This window comes from Copadichromis virginalis, linkage group LG17 (genome assembly GCF_057382275.1).
Source record: "Copadichromis virginalis isolate Kocher_CV1m ecotype Utaka linkage group LG17, C_Virginalis_male_GT1.1, whole genome shotgun sequence".
Taxonomy (NCBI): domain Eukaryota; kingdom Metazoa; phylum Chordata; class Actinopteri; order Cichliformes; family Cichlidae; genus Copadichromis; species Copadichromis virginalis.
Genome location: NC_140634.1, coordinates 39,079,870 through 39,102,725, shown reverse-complemented (window position 1 = coordinate 39,102,725; position 22,856 = coordinate 39,079,870). Strand labels below are relative to the sequence as shown.

Genomic DNA, 22,856 nt, shown 5'->3' with positions numbered 1-22,856 from the left:
TTTTTGTCAAAATAACTTTATATCTTTCATGAGTTAAGTTTCACAGATTATAGGACAACAAGTATCTTTTTCCTTCTTTCTTTCTGCCAGAAATCATTTTTGGGAGAAACAAGCTTTCTTATCCACAGAATATTTATTTTCTATTCTCACTCCTTCAGTGCTACAGCCTTAAATTAACTAATTGTATGCGTTTTTGTTTGTTTTTTTGTCCCCATAAAAACCGGAAGCTGTGATTTTAATTAATGTCTAATAATATTTACTGGTTTACACAACGTATTACCACGACAGGGGGGATTTAATATCTATAGCCTCTATAAAACCTATGAACAAACATGGAGAAATGATAAGTACAAATACTCGAGTACTCTTTGATTGATAAAAAATTAAAAGTTTGTGAATCACCTCCAGAGAGATTCACAAACTTGTACTTAAAAAAAAAAAAAGTGAACATATAAAACTCTTTTTTTCCTTGAATTGAATTTCACTGGATTAAATGAATCACCACCTAAATCAGTAAATAGTCACATGGCTCAAAGCACATCTTCGGAAAAATGTAAAAGACAGAAAAAATGAAGTTGGTCTCTTTCACAAACTTTCTTGAGCTTCAGCCACAGATGCCACCTTGCGGTTGCTCATCGTGCACATTTGGAGAGCTCTAGCTCAAGTCTCAAAATCTGAGTCACAGACAGTCTGACTGCTACTCGGAAATTTCCTATTAAAAGAATCCTGACCATCACTCTTTAAATCCAGCGGTCATTTGAACCCCGCTGTATTTTTATTGTCTTCCGGTAGTTTTTTGTCTCTCTCGACGCGAACGTAACAAGCTACGACAGCGCTCACTGCCGGGTACGGTAGCACCTCCTCTCCACCTCCTGAGCTTTTGGCGTTACAGTATGAGACATTTACTGTGAGCTGATAGCATGCGCCTGCTGAGGTACGTGGATATTTCCTTTCCTTTTTTAGACACATTGTTGTGTTTTAACAAACAGGTGTGGGCGCAGTTTAAAGGAGGAGGTCTGAGCCTTTGCTCCGAATGGGTTAAACAGCAAAGGCTTACATTTTACGCAACGCCGTAAGACAAGGAAACTCACAGGCCAGTTTAAATAGGACCGATCACTGCAGGGATACACAAGTAAAACTGAATAAAACTGAACTTAATAATGATTATTATCATGTTTATTATGAACTATCTTCATAGATATTTTATATCATGTGTCATGTTTATATAAGTGCAAATTCATAGTATCCACCACATCTTTACTGCCTTAGTAGGACTAACATTACTCAGCATCGCATGTAGCGCACTCATAACATCATCGATCCTTGTTTGATCTGCCCTTAATCTGCCGGGCTAATAAGAATAATGTAAAGCCTCTTAGCAGTGCCTAATGATAAGTTTTGCGTGAAGCCTCTAAGCCGTATAAGAATTAAATTGCAGTGACTCCTCGACGTAATCTTTCTCTGGAGACACGCACAGTGATTCACTGAAGTGAGTCTTCGACCTGCTCCTTGTGTGGCTCAGGTGAGCACACTCCCTCAGGAGGATCCTGACTGTGCTCCTCTGAAAGCCACAGTTGCGGCAGCTGTTTTGCATTATAGTCCGTTGCTGCAAGTCTCTCTTACGTTCTGCATCCTCATATGAAAATGTGCTGCCACGCGGCGCTTTGCTGAAGCTGGCACACTTGCAGAGCTCTGCATGCGCCTATTGTATGCAGCAGCGGAACAAGGGCAGCGTGAACTGGCACCGTCAGAAGTTGGACCACTGATGCAAAGTACGTGACCGCTTCTGTGAACACACAGACGCTCTACGTGCTCTCAGTCCTCTCAGTAATTACACACTTTGGTGAGCAGCAGAGAAAAGGCTGGTGACCTTCATATGCTATCAGTTGTACACTCGCACACATAGACATGCACATATCTATGCAAATTTCTTATCAAGATATGGTTTTCAGACATCACAGAGAAAGAGTTGGGGTTGCTAAAAATAGCCACCGTGCCACCTATTCTGCAAATGCGCACTAAGCTTTACATCTTGTCGTCCAGCATGTTGAACGAACCGCATTTATTCAGGGAAGACCCTCCTCCCTTTACCGTCATATTTTCTCGTTCTCTTAACATACGCTTGTGGTGAACACACACACACACACACACACACACACACACACACACACACACACACACACACACACACACACACCATTTCTATTGGCCCGGTCCTCTTATCGGGATTTTGTGGCTCAGCACACTTCCCTTTACCCCTGCCAAGATGTAAAAGAAAAGACTTTACTGGTATTTGCGAAGCTACTTGTTTTTAAAAAATTCCAGTGCACTATAAAAAAAAGTGTTTTGTTTAGGAAAGGCACCCTTTTAAGAGATACTGTCATATTATGGCGTTATTTTTGTGTCACTATTCTGAGCGCACGTAAAAAGAATTTGCAGGTGCAAGTGTTGCATTTTGAGGAGAAATTTATTTTGACCGAAGAAAAGCTGAATTTGAGTGAACAAAATTCATTACTGCGTGCAAAAAATGTATTTCAGTGCTTGCTATTATCCACACACACACACAAAATGCAACACTTGCACCTGCAAACTTTTTACGTGGCACAAAAATAACGCCATATAATATGTCCATTTGTTGCATCTCTGGCTAAAAGTAAAGCTGTAATTATGCCAGTATTTTGTTGTCGTTTGCATCACAGTTTAAATATGATGTTTTTTTCCGCCTGTTCAAACTCTAACCCTTTGTTTGCACTTCTTTGTTTCATATTTCAGGCTGTCTGTGCTGCAGTTTGTGACAGATATGTTCCCTTGACCTAAAGTTCACATCTTGACGAAGGCTTTCCTGCGAGTTGCTCACCTCACATGACAATGGCTTCCAATATAATTGTGAGTGTCGACACAGTGCGTGTTTACATAACTGTAAATAAGAGTGAGGCCAAAACAAAAGTGGACAGATTCCTTTGGCATCAACTGTGACACAAATAATTCTGTGGAAGTTCTTAGTTCACTGGTATTAAAAAATTTCCCTCTTATCGCAAGCCACAGCCTTGGGTCTAAGTATAACAATGAGCGTGTCAACGTCAAGGCCATTTTCATTTCTATTTTGGTGGAAGACAAGTTTGAAAGGGTTGGTTTAAAGGAAAAATATGCATAATATTTGATCAGTGTGACGTCTGAGTTTTTATCACGTAATTCCAGGTAAATTTCATTTATTTAGCACCATAATCATAAAATAATTAAGCTCACAGTGTTGTAGAGGAAAAACTGAACAAGCAGCCCTTTCAACAAGAAGGGGTGAGAGGGGAGCTATTTTAAAGCCGCAAAAAAGTCTCACAGCACTTCCTGTTTTAGAGATTTGCAAATGTCGTTGAAAACTATTTGTCTTTTTGGGTTTTTAAAAATAATTTTAAAGTGTGTAAAAGGCTGCCAGAAACAGGAAATCTTAAATAGTCACAATATCAAACTGCACTGCAACACACAGAAATTCAAAACAAAATCTATTCTGTGAGATTGGAGATATCTGATATCTAGAAATGACAAAGAACACTGTTGGGACCTTCAAGTAGTCGTATTGAACAGAATCCAATACTTTAACTTTCATTTCAGTGTGCGACCAAACTTTCAGGGATACGACAATGTAGCAAAAGGGAAGCTGAGGTGAAAGGGTTGCTGTAAAATATATAAATGGTTTACAGTACGGGCCCATTAAATGCTCATCAGTATGTATTAGAGTCACAGTATTTGGGAAAGGGCTACAAATTTAGCAGTACTGTCAAAATATAAGGAGAAAGCTGTCGTAGCACAGTGTGAACACAGCTGGGAAGTGCATCCTTAACTGGAGAGTTCTAAAAAATCCAGATGTTCTCAATGATGCTCTCACTTGGGGCACGCCAGACTTCACTGAACCAGTGTACGTCATGCTGCAGTGCAGCCAACTGCTTGGCTGTGTCATCTGGATGTGTTCATTTTTCATTCTCAGCATGGCTGATGTGATTTTTTTCTCATGAAGCAATGAAGTGAGACTGAACTCTGAATGTCCAAATTGCAGGTGGAGCAGCAGTTTTCTCACAAATTCACAGTGACTGTAGTTCGAGCTCAGAACGTCACCAAGGGAGCGCTGGGCGACCTGCGTAAGTGCTCATATCATTTTTGCCTTACAGTCACATATTACCATGCTTTCCTTCATATCGTTGGAATCTAATCCATGTACATTTACAGCAAAAGAAATACAAAAGCACTTGATGATGGTTATTTTGAGGTTGGTTTTCGGCTGTGTAGTAACCCTGTGGAACTTGTTTGTGCACCCAGTGGACACTCCAGACCCGTATGTGGAGATTTTCATCCCGACGGCTCCTGAAAGCAGAAGGAGGACCAAGCACATAGACAACGACATCAATCCAAAATGGAACGAGACCTTTCATTTCATATTAGACCCCAACCAGCACAACGTTCTGGAGGTTAGACCTGCATTTACTGTAACAGAGCGCAGCACAGGATGACAAGAAGTGATGTCATGGAGCGCAATCCCACATAAACACAGCCTAACACTTGTAGCTCGCCATGAGGTGATATGTTAATGTTATCCTAACATCTAGCCTTTGACTGACTCAAGTGTTAGTTTGGGGTAAGCTACTCAAGCTGCCTACATATTTACATCCATGACTAATGGAAAATCATGTCATGAGGTGACTTTTAAAGTCGACTGCTAAGGTCGGTGACTTTATGCGGTCTGCCACATCAAGGCTGAGTTTCCATAGTTTCTAAATGTTTCTACTTTCTAATAACACCGTTTACAGTTGGCACAATTTGGTCCGACGCTGTTACAGCACTACGCTCAAAGTCGGTGAGGTCCTTCCATGTTTGTGAAGGCAATCGGCATATAACGTCTAAGTCATAATCAGTTTAACTAATCGACAAAACTAGCCAGTTGGAAGACGTGAACACCGGCCACAATTTCTATTTGAGTATAAACTGCTGTTGTTTATGCCCAACAGTTAACATTAATGGATGCCAACTACGTGATGGATGAGACGCTTGGGACAGCATCCTTTGAAATCTCCAAACTCAATGTGGGCCAGACAAAGACGGAGGTGTTCCTCATTGGCAAAGTAAGAAAGTTAATTTGTCCGACTTTCATTATTTATCGTCATTATGTTATAAGCAATCATGTAAGAGGTTCGTCTAAAAACATAAAAAACCCAATCTGAATTAGGGTCATCTTCTTGTGCGCCTCTAGATCTTTTTCAGCACGGCTGCTATGTCTACATTACTTTATAGAAGTCTTGTTCTGACCACATGGAAGTGGATGAAGTGGCAAGTAGAGCAAAAAACATAGTCTGGCTCAATTTTCTGCTCCTCATGCCTCAGAAGTTTGCACTAAAAGCTTTCATTGTTACACTAATCTAATTTAATTGTGCGCACAGCTAAAGACAAGTGTCTTCTGTGCACCTCGAAAAAGTTGGATTCTTTGAGCTTAAACTGCTTGAAAACAAAAAGTTTGATGCAGGACTTCACGTTCGCTTACGGGTCAACTTTGAACTCTATGTTCTTCACATGAATATAGACATAGCTAAATTTCCATAGAGTAATTTACAAGCAGCGTGAGTGTTGGAAGTGGTCCAGAGATCCACAGAAAGACTGCCTTGAAGAGCATATCAGCCCTTTAACTGAAAAAAAGCTGCTGGAAGAAGATAAGGACCTAATATTTTAATTTGATATTTTGTTAATGTCCTAAAAGAAGTGTCAGTGTATGGCCACAGAGGCAGATTTCGCATTAAACGAGTATGGAGGCTACAAAGTATCAGCAAAGTAACCTTGTAAGGTTTTTTTGTTACAAATCACAATAGAAAAGTACAATATGTATTTCCAAGAGACTTTAAAGGGATCAGTTGTGTTTCTGTGTTTATTTCTTGCCCTCAACCACAATTAAATAATGTATAATAACCACATATTTAATTATTTTGACAGGCAACCAAAGTGCACTTAGAGATGTCACTGGAGATCTGGTATGTAATACCTTCAAAATCAAATAGTTTTATTTTGTTTCACAGCAACATTTACTGTTTAACCTAAAATCAAACTAAGCTCTTCAGAATTATTGCAGGTTTGAAACTGCAGAAACTCCCCTGAAGCATACCATAGGTTAAAACTAGAAAGTAGGTGCAGCACGATTCAGCAAATGTGAGCTGAGTCATTCTAACAATAAGATTAATGAGAATTTTGATTGCACAATTGTGGGAGGATTTCAAAGAAAAAATTGAATGTTTGAGAGGAAATTCAGTGAAAAAAGAGTGTGTAATGAATTCCTTGAGGCCATGACTATTTGTGGTTGTGTTCTCCATCAGATATCCCCCAAATCACATCACCATCAGTTTCAGCATTATCAGTAGTGTTATTAAGAGATCACAGCCTATCTCGGCCTCTAAATACAAACTGAAACACGTGTTTCCGGTGCTGCTTCCCTGGGACTGCTTTGGTGATCTTCCCTCTTGTTGCTTTTATCTGCAGTACAAACCTGGACCTGCGGTTCAGCCACACCCTTTGTGACAAGGAGAAGCAATTTAGAGAAGCCCGTCGAGAAAAGGTGATGCTCGGCATCAAGAAGCTGCTACGCACTGAGGATCCTTGTCACCCAGAAGAGGTGTGGATCAAAGTCCTTTTAACACACATTTTACATGCAAACTTTGCTAAAAGTAAAACAGTGTCGGTGCTGAACTGTGGAATAACCTGATGTTTAGTCTTGATCATTTGTGTGCAAAAAAACCTTTTGGAATGAAGTGAAGCTGTTATATAGTTACTTTGATCATATTTTTCATTATGGCAGCGAATTGTTTGGAGCTTAATGATGCTTCAAAATCTGCACCCACCACAGTCTCAGTGTCAGTCTGAATGCTCTGGTTTACTTTCAGCACTGTGTACACGCTATACTGAGTCCCAAAAGGTGATCCTGTTCATCTGGACGTTTTCAGTGGGAGAAATGTTTGGTTACTCATCCAGGTGACTTCTTCAGTCTCAGCTGACTGCAGGTTTCCTCAACCTTATAAACAGTACATTTGCATAATGACTGAAACCACCCACTGAAGGAACAATGGGCTGGGAGGTCAATTTCTTGATCATTAATATGCAAATTGTCATCACCATTGATCAACAACCACCGATCAATGGCCTTGAGTACCATTCACAGAGAGTTGAGAAATGGCTGCAATCACAGCACTGTACAATGGTGAAATGTACCCTTAGGCCCCCCTCCTCGATTCAGAGATGGTCTTTCCCTTTTCACCTAAATGGCCTCCTTGGTTTCCTCGATGTATAAATCATGCCTGGTACTTAACAGCGTACACTGCATTACTCTGTTTGTGTCAGGGGAACCAATCCTTGGGGTGGACCAATTTTTGGTGCAGTGTGTTTTGCGGTTTAAAAGCCACAGAGACACAGTGTTTAGAAATGTGTCTCAAATGTTTCGATACTCCTGTCACATACAGGATCACAAGCGTTTTCGCTTCTGAGACACTCGGATGACAAAACGTTTCTCCCACTGAAAACGCTACGTCCAGATGAACAGAATCAACCTTTTGGGATTTACTTACCTGGATGATCGAGCTGCATAAAGACATTGCTATACTGAGTGTCTTATGGGGAGGGGCAAGCTCAAAACATAAATGGAAATTATTAACATTATAATGCCTCTAAGTCCGTTTTACTCTCATTGAAACTCAAAAAGTTCAGAGCCATCCAAGCTTTGACATCTTCGAGGCAGTTCAAAAGGATTTGGATGGAGCCTGGGCCATTTGGTGCTAAAGACAAATCAATTTGGCAGTCGTCTGCGTAGCAGTGAAAGGATATTTCGTGTTTTCTAAAAATAGACCCCAAAGGGAGCAGGTATAATGGAGAAAGAAGAGGGCCAAGGATTGAGCCCTGGGGCACCCCACAATTTTGATAATCCCATTTGAATTGTAGCTTCAGTTTTCGGTTCTTATCTGACAGAAGTGGCACTCAGTGTGGTCTTCTGCTGTTATACCCCATCTGCTTCAAGATTTCACGTGTTGTCTATACGCAGATGCTCTTCTGCGCATACTGGTTGTAACGACTGGTTATTGAGTTACTGTTGGCTTCCCATCAACTCAAAGCAATCCGACCAGTCATTTTGGCTCAGAGAACTGCCGTTCAAGGGATCTCTACAGTAGGGCTGTTCGATATAATGATATATATCGGATGGCGATATAAAAACGTCTATGTTTCATTTTACGCTATCGTTTGTTTCGTGGTGTCGCAAAATAAACTGTTTACGGCAATATTTGTTCATCCTTTTGATGCTCACTGTAGTGGCTATATTAATTTCTTAAAGTTCTCTCTTTCTCTTATATTTAATATAACCACACTACAGACGAACAAGCGACTGTTTTTATGCGTTGTGGTTAGCAACAACGACGGTAAAACCATCGCGTGTCCGCTTGTGTATGTTCCACATAAACCTTTCACAATAAAGCTCAAGATCCTGTTGAGACTTTTCAAAATAAATGGAATCACGTGAAAGAGTATGCAGATTATTTACGGATGAGAATTAAAAAAGAGCCGCCAGGTGCTAAAAAATAGACCTTAGACGTTAGAACAGGCTTTTCCCCGCAGCACGCCGTGTAATAAACACTCACAAAGAAAACGGCGGCTGTTACAACTTATGTCTAAAAATGTATAGTTTCATGCATCGGTTAAAACACTCGACTCCAGCTACATGACGCGCAGCTGGAAACACTTCATGCAAGTCGAGCTGCCCGAGATTCACAGAACTTACAGAAAATGTTACATTTTTGTGATTTATATCGACGATAGAATTCTTATATCGGGATATGAGATTTTGGTCATATCGCACAGCCCTACTCTACAGTGTTCTGCTGTAAGATGACATTTTCTCCCTGCAGCCGTTAGACTGTACAATCAAAACTGCTCCCAACAAACATAGATGTTTACATCAGTGCTGTAACAAGTTCTACTGTCATAACTTGCACATTACTTTTCTCAGTTCATATATACACTAACTTATTGGAAGTTACATGTCTACTTTTTAATGCACAGGTACAACGCACAATCTGCACATTTCCAGTTATTCTAAATATTCTTAACTATTTAAACATCTTTCAGTATCCTGCTCTGTTTGCACACTACAACCTGGGTTTGCCACTTATCTGTACTCTAATTTTCATAACTGTACAGTACTCTGCTTTGGTAACTATTATCCATTATGTAAATATGTAAAAAATGTGTTTCTGTTCTGTGTCCTGTTCTGTTTATATGTGTGTGTTTTTTCTGCTGACACAACCAAATTTCCCCTTGTGGGACAGTTAAAGAATTATTCTATTCTATTCTATTCTATTCTATTTCCAATTATATATTTTTGGCTGATAGGAATGATGGATGTGAAATCTGGACTCATTGTGCAATTGTTACCTCCCTTGAGGTCGGTTTCATTAGTACCAAATAGCACAAAGCGTGGTGAGTGTGCTGACTTTAGGGAGGGTATTCGTGCTTGGTGCTGACTTTCAGATCTGCTGGCTTTCTAAATTCATGACCGTGGTGCAGCTTTTGACACGCTGCATTCTCAAATTTAAAATAACACCTCAACAATTCTCACACCAGGAAGTAAAAGACAAGCCTCATACAGCTCCAATACTCTGAGCTGCACTAGCTTTCCCAGTGGTGTGGTTTTGGCTCGATGCCTTAGGGCCACGTCTGTTCATGTTTCTAACATGTGACGGAAGCTCCAGAGGAATGAGATATCCAGTTCCATGCCTTCCACCGTGCCACAACAATTCCTCCACAGTGACTTTGTAATTCAGAAATGACCATGCAGACTGGAAAAAGAAGCAATGTTGCACAATTGCAGTTTTGAAAAGCTGCAAATCTACCAGTCAGAAAACGCTGCAAAGCCATGATGCAATCAGCAAGCTGCTGCCCATAGAGACGGCAAAAGGAAATTACTCAAGATGAAAGAATGAAGTTGAGACTCATAGCTGCTGTCATTTACTCTGTAACAAAGGTGTGAGTAAGCATGGCCCTGTCTTCTTCCTTTTATGACTGTTACTGTGTGTGTGTGTGTGTGTGTGTGTGTGTGTGTGTGTGTGTGTGTGTGTGTGTGTGTGTGTGTGTGTGTGTGTATTTTACAGGTGCCAGTGATAGCCATAGCCGGGTCAGGAGGCGGTTTCCGCGCCATGGTGGGGTTTTCGGGCGTTATGAAGGCCCTGTTTGAGTCCGGGGTCCTCGACTGTACCACATATATTGCTGGCCTCTCTGGATCCACATGGTCTGTTTTTATTTCACCTCCTCTTTGTTTCCTTTGCACCCTGCCTCTGTCTGACCTATTTCTAAAGACACCTTTTCATTTTTACACATTTTTTGCCACTGCTACGTTTCTCTCTCGTTTTATTTCCTAATTCTTCCTCGGTGTTGCTCCTCCCTGCTCTGGCAAACTTTCCACCCTTCCCCTGCTGGTATGAAGTCTTCAAGCAGGCACCTCTGGCTTATTTCTGTCTCCACGACTTAGTGGATTTAACTTCCTTACAAGTAAAGTACCTGCATAAACCTCATAAAGAGGTATATTGTTAAAACATGTATTAACTGACATGGCATCTGTGTTAACTTCCTCCCTCTTTACTCCTGCAGGTACATGTCAACTCTCTACTCCAACCCTGACTTTCCAAATAAGGGCCCGAAGGACATCAACAGTGAGTTGATGAAGAGAGTTAGCAGTAACCCACTTAGGCTGTTGATGCCCCAGCACATCACCCACTATATCCAGGCCCTGTGGACCAAAAAGGCTTCAGGACAGCCGGTTACTTTTGCAGATATCTTTGGTATGCTCATAGGAGAGACACTTATACCCTCGGTAAGAACCTCGTATGTGCTCTTTGTTTTAATGCTGACAACACTCCATATTCCCATGTCTGATTTTTTTTTACCAGTAAGTTAGTCAGTTCCTTCCCTTTAAATCCATCTGCCACTTCTTCTCTTTTCTTCGAACTGCCATCCGAGTTTATCGTTCTTCTTTTAGTGTCACATAACTGTGCAGTCATATTGAGATAGAAATCTGAATCTTATGACTGACGTGTAAAACTTGGTGTTCAGATGATTAACACTGAGTGTTCTCTCCTACAAGAGAATGGGCATCAAGCTAAGCGACATCCAGGAGAAAATAAACCAAGCCCAGTGTCCGCTTCCTCTTTTCACATGTCTGCATGTCAAACCGGATGTTTCTGAGCTCATGTTTGCAGGTAAATATGTCTCTTCTGTTTGACACCTGCAGGTGTCATACGTTACATTATGTATCCTAAATCCTTCAAAACAATATTTTGCATATCCATATATCATGAGTACATGATACGATGACTGAAGCCACATGCAAAATAAGTGAGCGGTACATTTCCATATAATCCCTGTCTGCTACCATAAAGAACATGTGGCAAGATGTGGTTGGCTGTCATCTAATGAAAGCCCTGTGGTCAGTGACGTGGGAGTTTGTACAGTACAAAATGTTGTACAGTACTTCCTAAATTCTAATATAGCTCCCACGCAATCTTGGACTCATCTCTGAATATACACTCTCTACTAGTATTACAGAAAACTTCCTGAAACACTGAAATTCTTCTAAATAAAACTGTGAAAATAAATATTCTGATCATGTTTCGCTTTCAAGTTTAGACTTTTCTGATGCTTAGCAAGAACAAACTCTTCCTATCCGCGTTCACCGAATTCCATCACGCCGTCAAACTGTTTATCGAGGAAATGTTTGTGCTTCTCTTCACAAATCTAAATTGTCGTGGGCGGCTGAGTTTTGGATTACAAACTGCCTTTCGGCTATTTTAACAATAAATACATTCAGCGGTCCACACAGGCAGGAAACAATGACATACACAGACAGCCTTCTTCACGGCATCTCAGTGTGTGAGTGTGTAGGAAACCGACTACATCCACGTCGTTTGTTACAGCAGGTTTATAAAAAATGAATATATTGTTCAGTGGCACTTTGATACGCGTAAGGGCAAGGCCAAACCTGCTGCCAGTCTAGATTTACGTGTTTTCCATCATCAGTCGTTTATCAGATCTTTAAAAGTAAGATTGAAAGTAAGATAAAACTTGTTTTTCTCTTTTATCTGCTCATCTAAAATCTCCAATGACAATTTCAGTAGAAAATTCCTGGCTGCCAACTGAAGCGAGATGTGAAATAAGCTGCGATTGTTGAGGTTTCCGAGGTCTGAGTAGTGTCACTGTGAGAGTATGCGTCCATTTGTATGTCTGTGTTCCCTTCAGTGGCTATTTATGGGCGAATACGTGTCTGTAAAAGCAGTTACCAATATGTCATAACGACATGTTACATCAGGTTGGTGTATAAACACGCCATGAAGAGTCTCTCCTCTCCCGAGTCTGTTTCAAAGCGGGGTTTGTGGGCCCCGGGGCACAAAATTAGTTTTGGTTTTGGCTCCAAAAAGCAATAGGAAAACAACACCCATCCAGTAAATGCAGATAGAAGCATCCTGTTGATGAGCGAGTTCAGAGCAGAATGCCCAGACAGGTTCAAGCTCAGAGAAAGATTATTGTAATACCGAGAATCACTCCACAGACATTCTCAAGAAACTCTTGGAGTATTCATCCATGCACATCCCTTTACGGCCAGAACGTACCCATGTTCAGGCATCTTTGAGTAGAAAAGGAGAACGGTGGCATCATTTCTGTAAAACCTTGGAAATCATCTCTTGCAGTCTCACCAACATGGACCAGATTCTGACAGGAATGTTCCAATATAATGTGAAGTCAGTGATATAATAAACTGAGAGTGTTTTGACAGGAAAGGGAAGTTGTGCCTACTGTTGATGACCAGTAGCTCAAAATGAGAACTGTGTGTTAATCTTTGACGACGTCTTTTTGTGAGAGAGATGGTGTGTGGGCGAGCGTGCGACTTTGACATGTGCAGACATGCAAAGCGAACATGTTTTTTTTTCCTGTTGACGTTGGGAAGTGTTATCCCTGAGCGGTGACTTAAAGATGGCCATCTCTTAAAGGGCAGCAAACTGTGTAAACTGTGTCAAATTCCCATCGGATGTGTTGGCAGCGTGACGCAGGGACAGTATTAATTGTTTGGCAGCTGGTTCTGTTAATTGTAAGCAAGGCATTGTCAAGTATATGTAAGGTTTATTTCCATGCATGACATTTTTATCCAACAATGTAGCCTGTGTCAGAGTGCACAATGCAATTATGCAATGCAGTATTACTATTGTGTGTTCCTTATTGTGACCATAACACTGGGATTTCAACCTGCAGACTGGGTGGAGTTTAGCCCGTATGAAATTGGGATGGCAAAGTATGGCACCTTCATGACCCCTGACCTATTTGGAAGCAAGTTCTTCATGGGAACTGTTGTGAAGAAGTACGAGGAAAACCCTCTTCATTTTCTGATGGGTGAGAAACATGTTTTCATCTGCAGTCATACAAAAAAGAAAGGTTTTCCACAGGACTTACAAGCTTCCCTTATTGCTTCCCGAGGAAATAAAAGGGTCAACGAATGTGAGCACATCTATAAAAGCAGACATTTCAGAGGTTTTCTGATCTGAAGCGTTCAGGAGCAACAGGTACAAGTAGATACAATAGATACAAGATTCAAACCTGACATGTTTTTTATGTTTTTTTTTAGGTGTGTGGGGAAGTGCCTTCTCAATTCTGTTCAACAGAGTGCTAGGGGTCAAGGACAGAGCTGGTGGCAGCACCATGGAGGAGGAGTTAGGTAATATTTTTCATTCTGTTTGTTTGGACTGAACAATACAAGTGCTAAAAAACCCAGAAAGTGACCCGATAATTTTGCCGCAAGGCAGATTCATCTGCCGATCAGAGGGCGTCAAATAAATGGGTTTAGTCAGCAGACAAAATTTTAATTGTAGATGTGCACATTCCAAGCACTTATTTTAAATCAAGTATTATAAAAGAAGTAAAAATTGGAGTACTCGAGAAACGATAAGAATCGAAATGTTATTTCTTATTTTAAAAGCATAAGCTTCCATGTAGAAATGAAATACAAATCGTCCACACAGTATATGTGACGTATTTTTCGGACCAGAAGGCGCATTAATCAAAACAAAACAGTCAGATAAGTCAAACTTTACTCAGCTCATTCTTCTTGCTTCCTCCACTTCTGTACCATTGATTCATTAATGTTGAATTCTCTGCAGCTGCTCTATTCCCATGTTGTAGCAGTATATTAATGACTAACCTCGTATTGTGGATGGATTATCTCAGTTGTTCTCCTGACTGATGTTTGGTCCGTTTACAGCATCCTGCCATGCGATTGCATTTGTCCCTAACCATCAGGAACCCTCATGTTAACTTTAATCGAGTGGAAAAAAGTTAGCGTTCAACCTCCAGCTTCACTGTGTTTATGCTATGCTAACATAGCTGTGTCGCTAGCGATCACGTAGCACATCATTATATACCAGCTAGCCCAACTTCAGTAACCCTACAAACGTCACTGCTGTTTAGTTTTCTGTCTTCATTTATGTTGGAAGTGATAGCAGAGCTGTACGTTTGAATTTTTCAGAAATCTCTCAGTCAGAACATGCTATATCATGTTTAGGTGGAAGCTAGCGAGCTAACTTCCTGCTAACTTCTAACTCTGTTAAATGTAATAAATTCTGTTTTCATGGATGCCTGGATGTTAAACTTAATTATTACACCTGGTAAAGCAGCAATGCTGATCATTTTATTAAAGATGAAAGAATTTAGACAGTTTTTAACTCTCAGTGATGCTGCAGTGTTCGATTGACTTTGGGACCTGAAGCAGAGTTTAGGACCCAGATTCCTCCGCGAGGCTCCTGACTACGGCAGCCGTAATGCTCCGACAATCCGTCAAGTGGTGCAGCTTCGTAGCGGATTATAAGCACTGTCGATTTTTGAGAAAATTAAAGGATTTTAAGTGAGCCTAAAAGTGAGGAAAACACGCTACTTATTTTATACAGATTTACTGAACGTAATCTGAAATTGGTGCTTTTAGTCATGGTTAGCTGGCTACTTTGCATTAGTTTATGTTTTCATTTTTTAGATAATCTCTTTGTTTTGGTATGAGCATCTGCTGCTGAAATAACTTCCACAGCGCAGTCTCCCACTGACACAGGCGTTCAGTCATGTCTGAGAGCCTATTGTCACAGTCATGTGTCACACTTGAATTTGTTTTGTTTAGAATTATTTTCTCACACCTAGCAGGTATTCCCAACCTCATTTTTTTCTCACTATTTATCATGGGATTCTTTGAGTGTTTATCTAATGTTAACGCAACAGCGGAAAGGCATCAGGTTCTTTTGCCTGGTGAGATGACTCGGTTTGCTTGAATGCACATGTTAGGGTGACCTTTTACATTGAGACGCACTCTCACAATGTGTTGGTTGTGCAAAAGCGTCTCCACCTTACTAAAGAATGCATTAGTAACAGGTGCTCGCTTGTGTCAGGTCTTTCTTTGTTTGACTTAAGTTCTGTAAAGTTGCATGATTAAACAAAAGTTTAGATGCAGTTTTGCCGTGTATATGAATCAAATTAACAAATGTTGCCTCGTGTCCTACAGAGCAGATCAAACCACAGCACATCGTTGGAGAAGACACCCTGGACGACGACGAGCCACGCAAAGGTGAACTCGGCGTTCCTTTTGATGGAGAAAAAATTAGGTTCAGCACACTGGTTGACACATTGAAATGTTTGAGCAAAAGTTGAACCCCTTGAGACGTTGTGAAAGTTTGTGGTAATGGTGCAAATTTTGTCTGTGTTTTGCAACTGCATGGGAGCAGCTGCCGAGGTCAGATCGCGATAAAGTGCTGATCGGCGTGCTTTTCTGCCGCTATCCAACAGCCAGAGTTTGCATTGTTTTTATTTATTTTGTTTTTATTCAGGGTCTGACTTTGATGATTGAAGCCAAACATTTATGTAAATATTCACGTAATTGCCTTTTCTTCCTTCTTGAAGAAGTGTTTGCACTACGCCCTGAGTGAATTTTTAGAAACAGCTATATATAGACAAAGAGGAAGAGGCGGAGAGAGAATGGGTGGGTGGATTATAAGGGTACAAACAAAACCAACAACAGTGTTTGTTTCAAGTGACACTGAAGATGAAATAAAACTAGATAAGAAAGATGTTGTGATAGTTTTTTTTAAATTGCCTACAAGCATCTTAAGTGTCCATATTCCTTTACATATTTCAGCTTATTGAATATTTGCTGCTCTGACACATTAATGACGGATTTTTCTACTGGGTTTCATTTTCTTTTGAATGGTGGAAAGAATGCTTGTCATGCTGTCAGTCTTGGGTTTAACAATACAAAAGTGCAAAACAAAAGAAAAACAGGTCTGAAATCTTTCCCGCTGCCCCTCTCTGAGCACGTCAGAACCAAGCTCAGGGAGCAGCTTCTGTAAAATGGAGTTCTTCCTTCCCACTGTCGCCAAGCGGACAGTGCTGATTGTTGGTGTTCTCTCTAAAATTGTAGGGTCTTTATGTTACAGTGAAAAGCACCTTGATTGGCACTGCATCAATAAATTTCAATTGATGTCGTGCGTACAAGAACATTTAAAACAATTCCAGATTTGGAATGAATCAATACCCATAAAAAAAATGTTTTTGTACTTTTCGTGCAACATGTTAACACAGTTTTAGCACATTTATGCAACAATGCAAAATCATGTATTTTGTTGAAATGTATCTGTTTTTAATTACTTTTGTGGACATTATGCATTAGATTAACCACCTTTGCATATTCCACCTGGGGTTACTTTGGTTTTTAGGTGGGACAGAAAACCAGGAGGCAGAGGAGGAGTTTCATCGCACCGCTCAGGCCAGCTGGGTTCAGCGTATGTTCACGTCAGTCTTGGGCGACTCTGCTTTGTTCAACACAAGGGAGGGTCGTGCTGGAAAGGTACACGAATATATTCAATACATTATGCATACAGGTATGCGTGAGTCGAGTCTTCCTGCGTTAGTAGTTACAACAGCCTTGCATCGCTCGCTGTCCTAATCCTTCCTTGTCATCATTTTCCAGGTGCATAACTTCATGTTGGGCCTGAACCTGAACACCAACATGCCATTCTCTCCATTACTTGAGATAACACACGCTATGACACCTGAAGAGGAGGTGGATGCTGTCACAGGCAAGAATAATACATTGATCACAGTTTAATAAATGTGTATGTTAATGCAGTGAGGGCTGTAATCAAACATAACCTTAGTATACTTTCTCTACTGACTCAACTTCACCCAATCTCCATCATAACTTTTGGAAAACTATTTTGGAAAACTGCACAAATATCTTTGGTTGCTGAAAATATCACACATCTCTGTCTATAGAAATAAATTTAATGAAAGCTTCACAGTTCACAGCTGAGGGAAGTCGTGGCTTAAACGGTCACTTTAAGTTGTTTAATTCAAATAATATTTGTATTTGTAAATGTATGAAAACAAATATGCGGTCCTACTTCCAGTAAAGGACAAGTACCAAACGAAACAATTTGCTCGGTGAGTCAGGAAGAATAAAATTTATCATTGCTCAGATCCCGATGAGTTCGATCGAATCTACGAGCCTCTGGATGTGAAGAGCAAGAAGATCCACGTAGTAGACAGCGGCCTGACCTACAACCTTCCCTACCCCCTTATCCTGCGCTCGCAGCGCGGCGTCGACCTCATCATCTCCTTTGACTTTTCAGCTCGACCGAGTGACTCAAGCCCTCCGTTCAAGGTAAAACGGGACTTTTTGTGGTCATAAATGATTCATGTAAACAGCAAGTCTAACAGGATTTGCATCTCACAGGAGCTTCTCCTCGCTGAGAAATGGGCTAGAATGAACAAGCTGCCATTCCCCAAGATCGACCCCAAAGTCTTTGACCGTGAAGGTCTGAAGGAATGCTACGTCTTCAAACCAAAGAGCGGTGAAAAGAACTGCCCGACGGTCATCCACTTTGTCCTCGTCAACATCAACTTCAGGAAATTCAAAGCGCCTGGTAAGTATGACTGTATGTGGAGGTTATGTGGGGGTAAAATTTCACTGTTGTGGCACATGAGGCATCTCTTCGTCAAAGCTGGACTGGGGGAAATTGACCATATTCAGTCAGCAGCCAGATGTTAGGCACCTCCTCTGAGTGACCCCAATAGAAACCATCTTCCCATCCTCCCTTTGAGTATGTGTGTGCTTACAGTAAACTACGAATTCCGTCTTTTTTATGACCCAAGTGAAATATGGTTCCTGGGGGAGTCAGGTGCTAGAAGGAAATCTCTCGCCTCAGTAGGCGGACCATATGTATAAACAGGTCATATATCAGAAGCCATGCAAACAAACACTATCACCTCATCTCCACTGCACGTCCTTTACATTAAATAGGTCATCCATTCAGATAAACAGAGTCTGTTTATGGTTTTGCACTCAAACGGAGAAGAATCGCAGTATACCATAACTATTACATCCGGTATCAGTTCAGCAATGAACAGTATTACATACATGGTTGAACTGAAAAGTGCCCCAACTCTTGTTGTTGTTAAATATCAGGCGTTGCCAGGGAGACTGAGAAGGAGAAGGAGCTGGCCGATTTTGACATTTTTGACGACACCGAGACACCATACTCCACCTTCAACTTCCAATACTCCAACGAAGCTTTCATCCAGCTTCATGACCTGATGGAGTTCAACACTCTCAACAACCTGGAGGTCAGTTTAGCGCTGCTGCAAAACTGGTGTAGCACAGTGTTACCTGTTGAGCCTATCACTGTGGATGTTTTCATAAGGCTTACAGGCATCGGTAGATTAAGTGATTCATGAACAGGTTTGTTATTGGCCAACTGCTGTTCCTTCATTTCCTCAGCTGTTCATTCTTAGTGTTGTCAGAGGGGAAATTTTGGATTGAGTCTACTCACATTTTGATTGTGCAACATTAGAAATTTCATCGCAGTCAAAACCGGATGGTACAGGCCTAAACTAATTCTCTAAAGGTGTGTCATTTATGTGACGTCAGGCTGACTTTCACTTGCTAACTTCTGAGTAACTATGTTGAGTAAGGGTTCAGCCTCTTTGATTTCACTGGGTGGTCAGGTGATGCAGACAGACTTACGCTGCCACTCAAGATATGTTCCGATGCTAGGCTCCAGCATTTTGAGCCCAGTTAGCCAGCAGCGCTAATATTTGGAAACGTACTGATAAAACCTCTGTCATTCATGGTTAATATAAAACAAATCTGCCCACCGACACTGATTCATATGAAAGTGCAAGACAGAAATTTCCTGGACTTACTCGTTTTTACATCGTTAAAGTGTCACCAGCTGAGCTCTGGGGATGTGTAGTGAGAACCTCATACAGGTTTACACAGTTGGGGGGATGAAATGATTAGTGAACATAAATCGGTAATAAACCTAAGCCTATGTAATCCACTAACTTTGGATCATTTATTAATTGACAAATATTAACTAATTACTAAATGATGATGTTTCCCAAATAATTGGGTTAAATACTAACTCTACACTTGTCAGGGGCATATCCAGAAGGTGGGCATGGGGTGGCACCAGCCCCCCAAAATATGATTCCCCCACCGCTATAGAACTTTGCTGAATTTTAATGTACTTTTACATCTTTCAAGTATTTACGTGTCATGCTGCTTTTACTCTACTATATTTTGTACTCCTTACTGGCTCATCAGACATTACTCCCTCTGCTATTTGGGTTTTATTCTTTTTATGTGGCTCACATATCTTCATGTTGTACCTTCCATGTCACTTGGTTGCAGTGTGGCGCTGACGTTAAATGTTTTACGAGATCTTACTCGACCATTTAAATAATGACCCTTTAATTCAAAGTGCTGCTGTGTTGAAGAGCAGCTTTTTTTCTGAATGACTCAACGTGTATTAGATTTCAGGACAGTATGGTAGCCATACAAATATATGGAAATCTACCTTCCAGCATGATGTTATTCAAAATTCATCCAACATTATATTTATCTGAACTTTTTAACCTTTTTTAAATATCGCTCTTTGAATTTAATGTAGCAGCATTTGTTCCATATGAGATTACAATATGGACTTTGTCCCCCTCCCTGCAGGTTATTAAAGAAGCCATCAAGGACTGCATCGCGTCTCGTAAGGACAATCCCTCGAGCGTCTCTCGTCCTTTCAACCTCAGTGAGATCCCAAAAAAGAAGATTCTCAAACGAGATCATCAAGGAAAGCCTGTGAATCACCTTGGGAATAATAGCCAGTAGCTTCGGTCTAAGACTTCAGGGCTTTTGGGGGATTATGTTTTCACCTTAGAATGAAGCATTTTCTTTTTGGAAAATGCTCTCATGCTGATCTTTTCTTTGTGTAATAGAGATGCTTTTGATTTGCTCTGGGTTTGATATGATTTCTGATAAAGGGCTACTGCAAGGAAGCTGGATGTTACATGATATGATATTATTTCATTCATATACAGCTTTCACCTGGGCTTACGTGCACTATAGTGACTGCTGGCCACAAACAGCTGATAGGTGCTTTCCCTGCAGGCTGTGAGAGACAGACTAGAAAATGAACCAAACAGTGCAATGTGAGTGAATTGGTTCCATATCCACTGAGCAACCCAAACTACAATTTTGTTTATTGTGCCTGTTTTAAACTCACATGCTCATTCACTTCACTTCACTTACATTTTCTTGCAACATTCCCAAATGTCGGTGAGGAGACTGCATTTGGATCTCACAGCCGTGTGTGGACGTTTCTAAACACTGAGCTGTGTGAAGCCGTTCCTGCACTGCGTCTTTTTGTGAGCTGAGCTCTTTCCACACTGAACGTGTGACAACAGAGCATGCAAATCACCTCTTTTTTTTTTTTTTTAATTACCGGATGGCTTGTCTAAACATGCAAGCTTGTTTGAAAACATGGATGGGGATATTATCGGTAACCATTGGTTTTGTTTGATGGCAACTTCTAAACACTCCAAGTGCACCCCCCTCTGGATACCTCAAACATCCCAGTGATGTTTACCCACCTACAGCGTAGGAGCACTCCCTGCTCCCCTCTAGGGAGTGCCTCATATTAAAGCCATTTTGGAAAAACAAAACTGGATGCCATGGAAACGGCCCTGCTCCTTCTCTCATCCGGTTCTGTGTCCTGACTCCATGGTTTCAGGTTGCTTTTTCTTTTTAAACACAGTGTTTGTCCCCCCGCCTCCCAACAAACCCAGCTTGCTGCCGGATCTTTTCAACAGTGAGGTGCAGCTTAGGTCAAAGTGAGGGCGCGATCACGAGACCTGCCCACAGCTGAAAGGTGTTCCCTAGTGGCAGCACCCAGTGGAATTTTACACACTACACCTTCACCTGCAGCAGTGGAGGCCTGAAATCAGACACACTACACCTACACCTGCAGGGGCCCAGAGGCTGCACGCGGAGCAGGGGAATTTTACACCGGACACTTCCGGCCCTCACGCTCTTACGTTTCAGCCGAGGTTGTTGGAAAGAAACCGAGAAAACAAAACAGTCGTTTGCAGTTTTGCTGCAAGATGAAACCACGAAACTTTTGCAACATGCTTTTTTTTAATTTTTAGCTGATTTCTATCAGGTGTTTTTTTCCTGTTTGTTTGTGTAGTTGCATTTTTTTAATAGCTGTAAGCATTTCCTCATTTCTGTTGTTCTTTTAGAAAAAATGGTTTTGGATAGCAGCAGTTTTTTACTTCCTCTTGTTGAATCAGATGAGAAGATTGACAGCGTTATATTTATGTACTGTAAAGGCTTATAAGTGAATAATTAGCAGTCAGGTACAACACAGCACAAAGACAGAAAATGGGCTAAAAAGTTACTTAACTGTTGAGCTTTTAGTAATTGCTGGATGGCTTTTCTTGCCTCAGCACAGAGTCCATTGACCTGGCAGTGCGTCACATCAAGGCTAAATCTGGTTCTGGTGATCCCTACTGTAGGAGAAACTATTGCAAAGTGTGTGTCTGTCTGTGGACACTTTGTCATTGTGTTACCTTCACAGCTATGATTTAGTCCCAACACTTGGATGAAAATGAAGGCCAACTTCTAAAAGTGGGTTTGGTCTAACTCATTTAAATCATTTCAGTTGTTCAGTAGTCCAGAAATAACTACTGAACTGCTGAGCCAGGGGACTGTGGATACTACCACCATCATTGTTGTGTCTCTACCAACTCCTGGGAGACATTTCTGGCTGCTAAATGTTCTCTGCGTGTGTTAAAAAGCCTGTTCCTCTTGGCGCTTATCACTCTGCTGTTCCTGTTTTTAATGGGTGCTTATCTCTTGTTGTTGTTGCTAAAAAAGAGCTACTTGGTAAGAGCAGAGATGATTGCAAAGTGAGCTGTGAGAGTGAGCCACAAGATAAGAGTTGTTTGTTCGAAAGCCTTACATAAAACTTGTTTAGAGGTTTGGGGTTTTTTTGCAGATTAATGTCAAATTAATTTAAGCGAAGCTAACCTGCTGCTGGCTATAACCATAGGGTGAATGCGGTGTCATTGTATCAGGGCTACTTAAGAAAGTGAGTGATTGTGTTTCCCCATAAATGTTAAAATAGCATCGACTATCTTATGAAGACATCCTGTCGAGTTCTGCCATTAACCTTTTCATATTTTACATATTGTTTTACTTTAACTTTGATTATTTCTACTATATATTCGGCCACCTATGACCATGTTTACATGTTACAAGATCCTAAATGGTCAGCTGTAGTGTATAAAACATTTCTGTGATTAATAACTGTATTATGACTGGCAAAACATAACATACATAATGTTTATGTGCATTGTTAAATGAGATTAATAAAAGAGAATTTATCTCATGTGTAATCTTTTCTGTTTAAATAGTTGAGACTCTTTCCTCATCCGTGAGC

The 22,856-nt window shown here is 40.8% G+C and overlaps 1 protein-coding gene across 1 annotated transcript; it reads left to right on the top strand.

Moving 5' to 3' along the window:
* Window positions 1-757: 757 nt before the first annotated feature.
* Window positions 758-22,543, top strand: pla2g4ab (phospholipase A2, group IVAb (cytosolic, calcium-dependent)). Its single transcript, XM_085436808.1, has 19 exons — window positions 758-934; window positions 2,773-2,886; window positions 4,049-4,130; window positions 4,309-4,457; window positions 4,995-5,108; window positions 5,968-6,005; window positions 6,508-6,640; window positions 10,158-10,294; window positions 10,654-10,876; window positions 11,147-11,261; window positions 13,306-13,443; window positions 13,676-13,765; window positions 15,590-15,652; window positions 16,797-16,927; window positions 17,051-17,159; window positions 17,559-17,743; window positions 17,816-18,005; window positions 18,548-18,705; window positions 20,087-22,543. Exons 2-19 carry the CDS (start codon window positions 2,863-2,865, stop codon window positions 20,243-20,245), a joined length of 2,238 nt encoding a protein of 745 aa, XP_085292934.1. The 5' UTR covers window positions 758-934; window positions 2,773-2,862; the 3' UTR covers window positions 20,246-22,543.
* The last annotated feature ends 313 nt before the right edge of the window (window positions 22,544-22,856 follow it).

Excerpts from the sequence above, each read along its gene's own strand:
- pla2g4ab (XM_085436808.1), top strand. The coding sequence starts at position 2,863 with ATGACAATGGCTTCCAATATAATT. Across the intron at positions 4,458-4,994 it reads ACCAGCACAACGTTCTGGAG|TTAACATTAATGGATGCCAA; the intron begins GTTAGACCTGCA and ends TATGCCCAACAG. Across the intron at positions 13,444-13,675 it reads CCCTCTTCATTTTCTGATGG|GTGTGTGGGGAAGTGCCTTC; the intron begins GTGAGAAACATG and ends GTTTTTTTTTAG.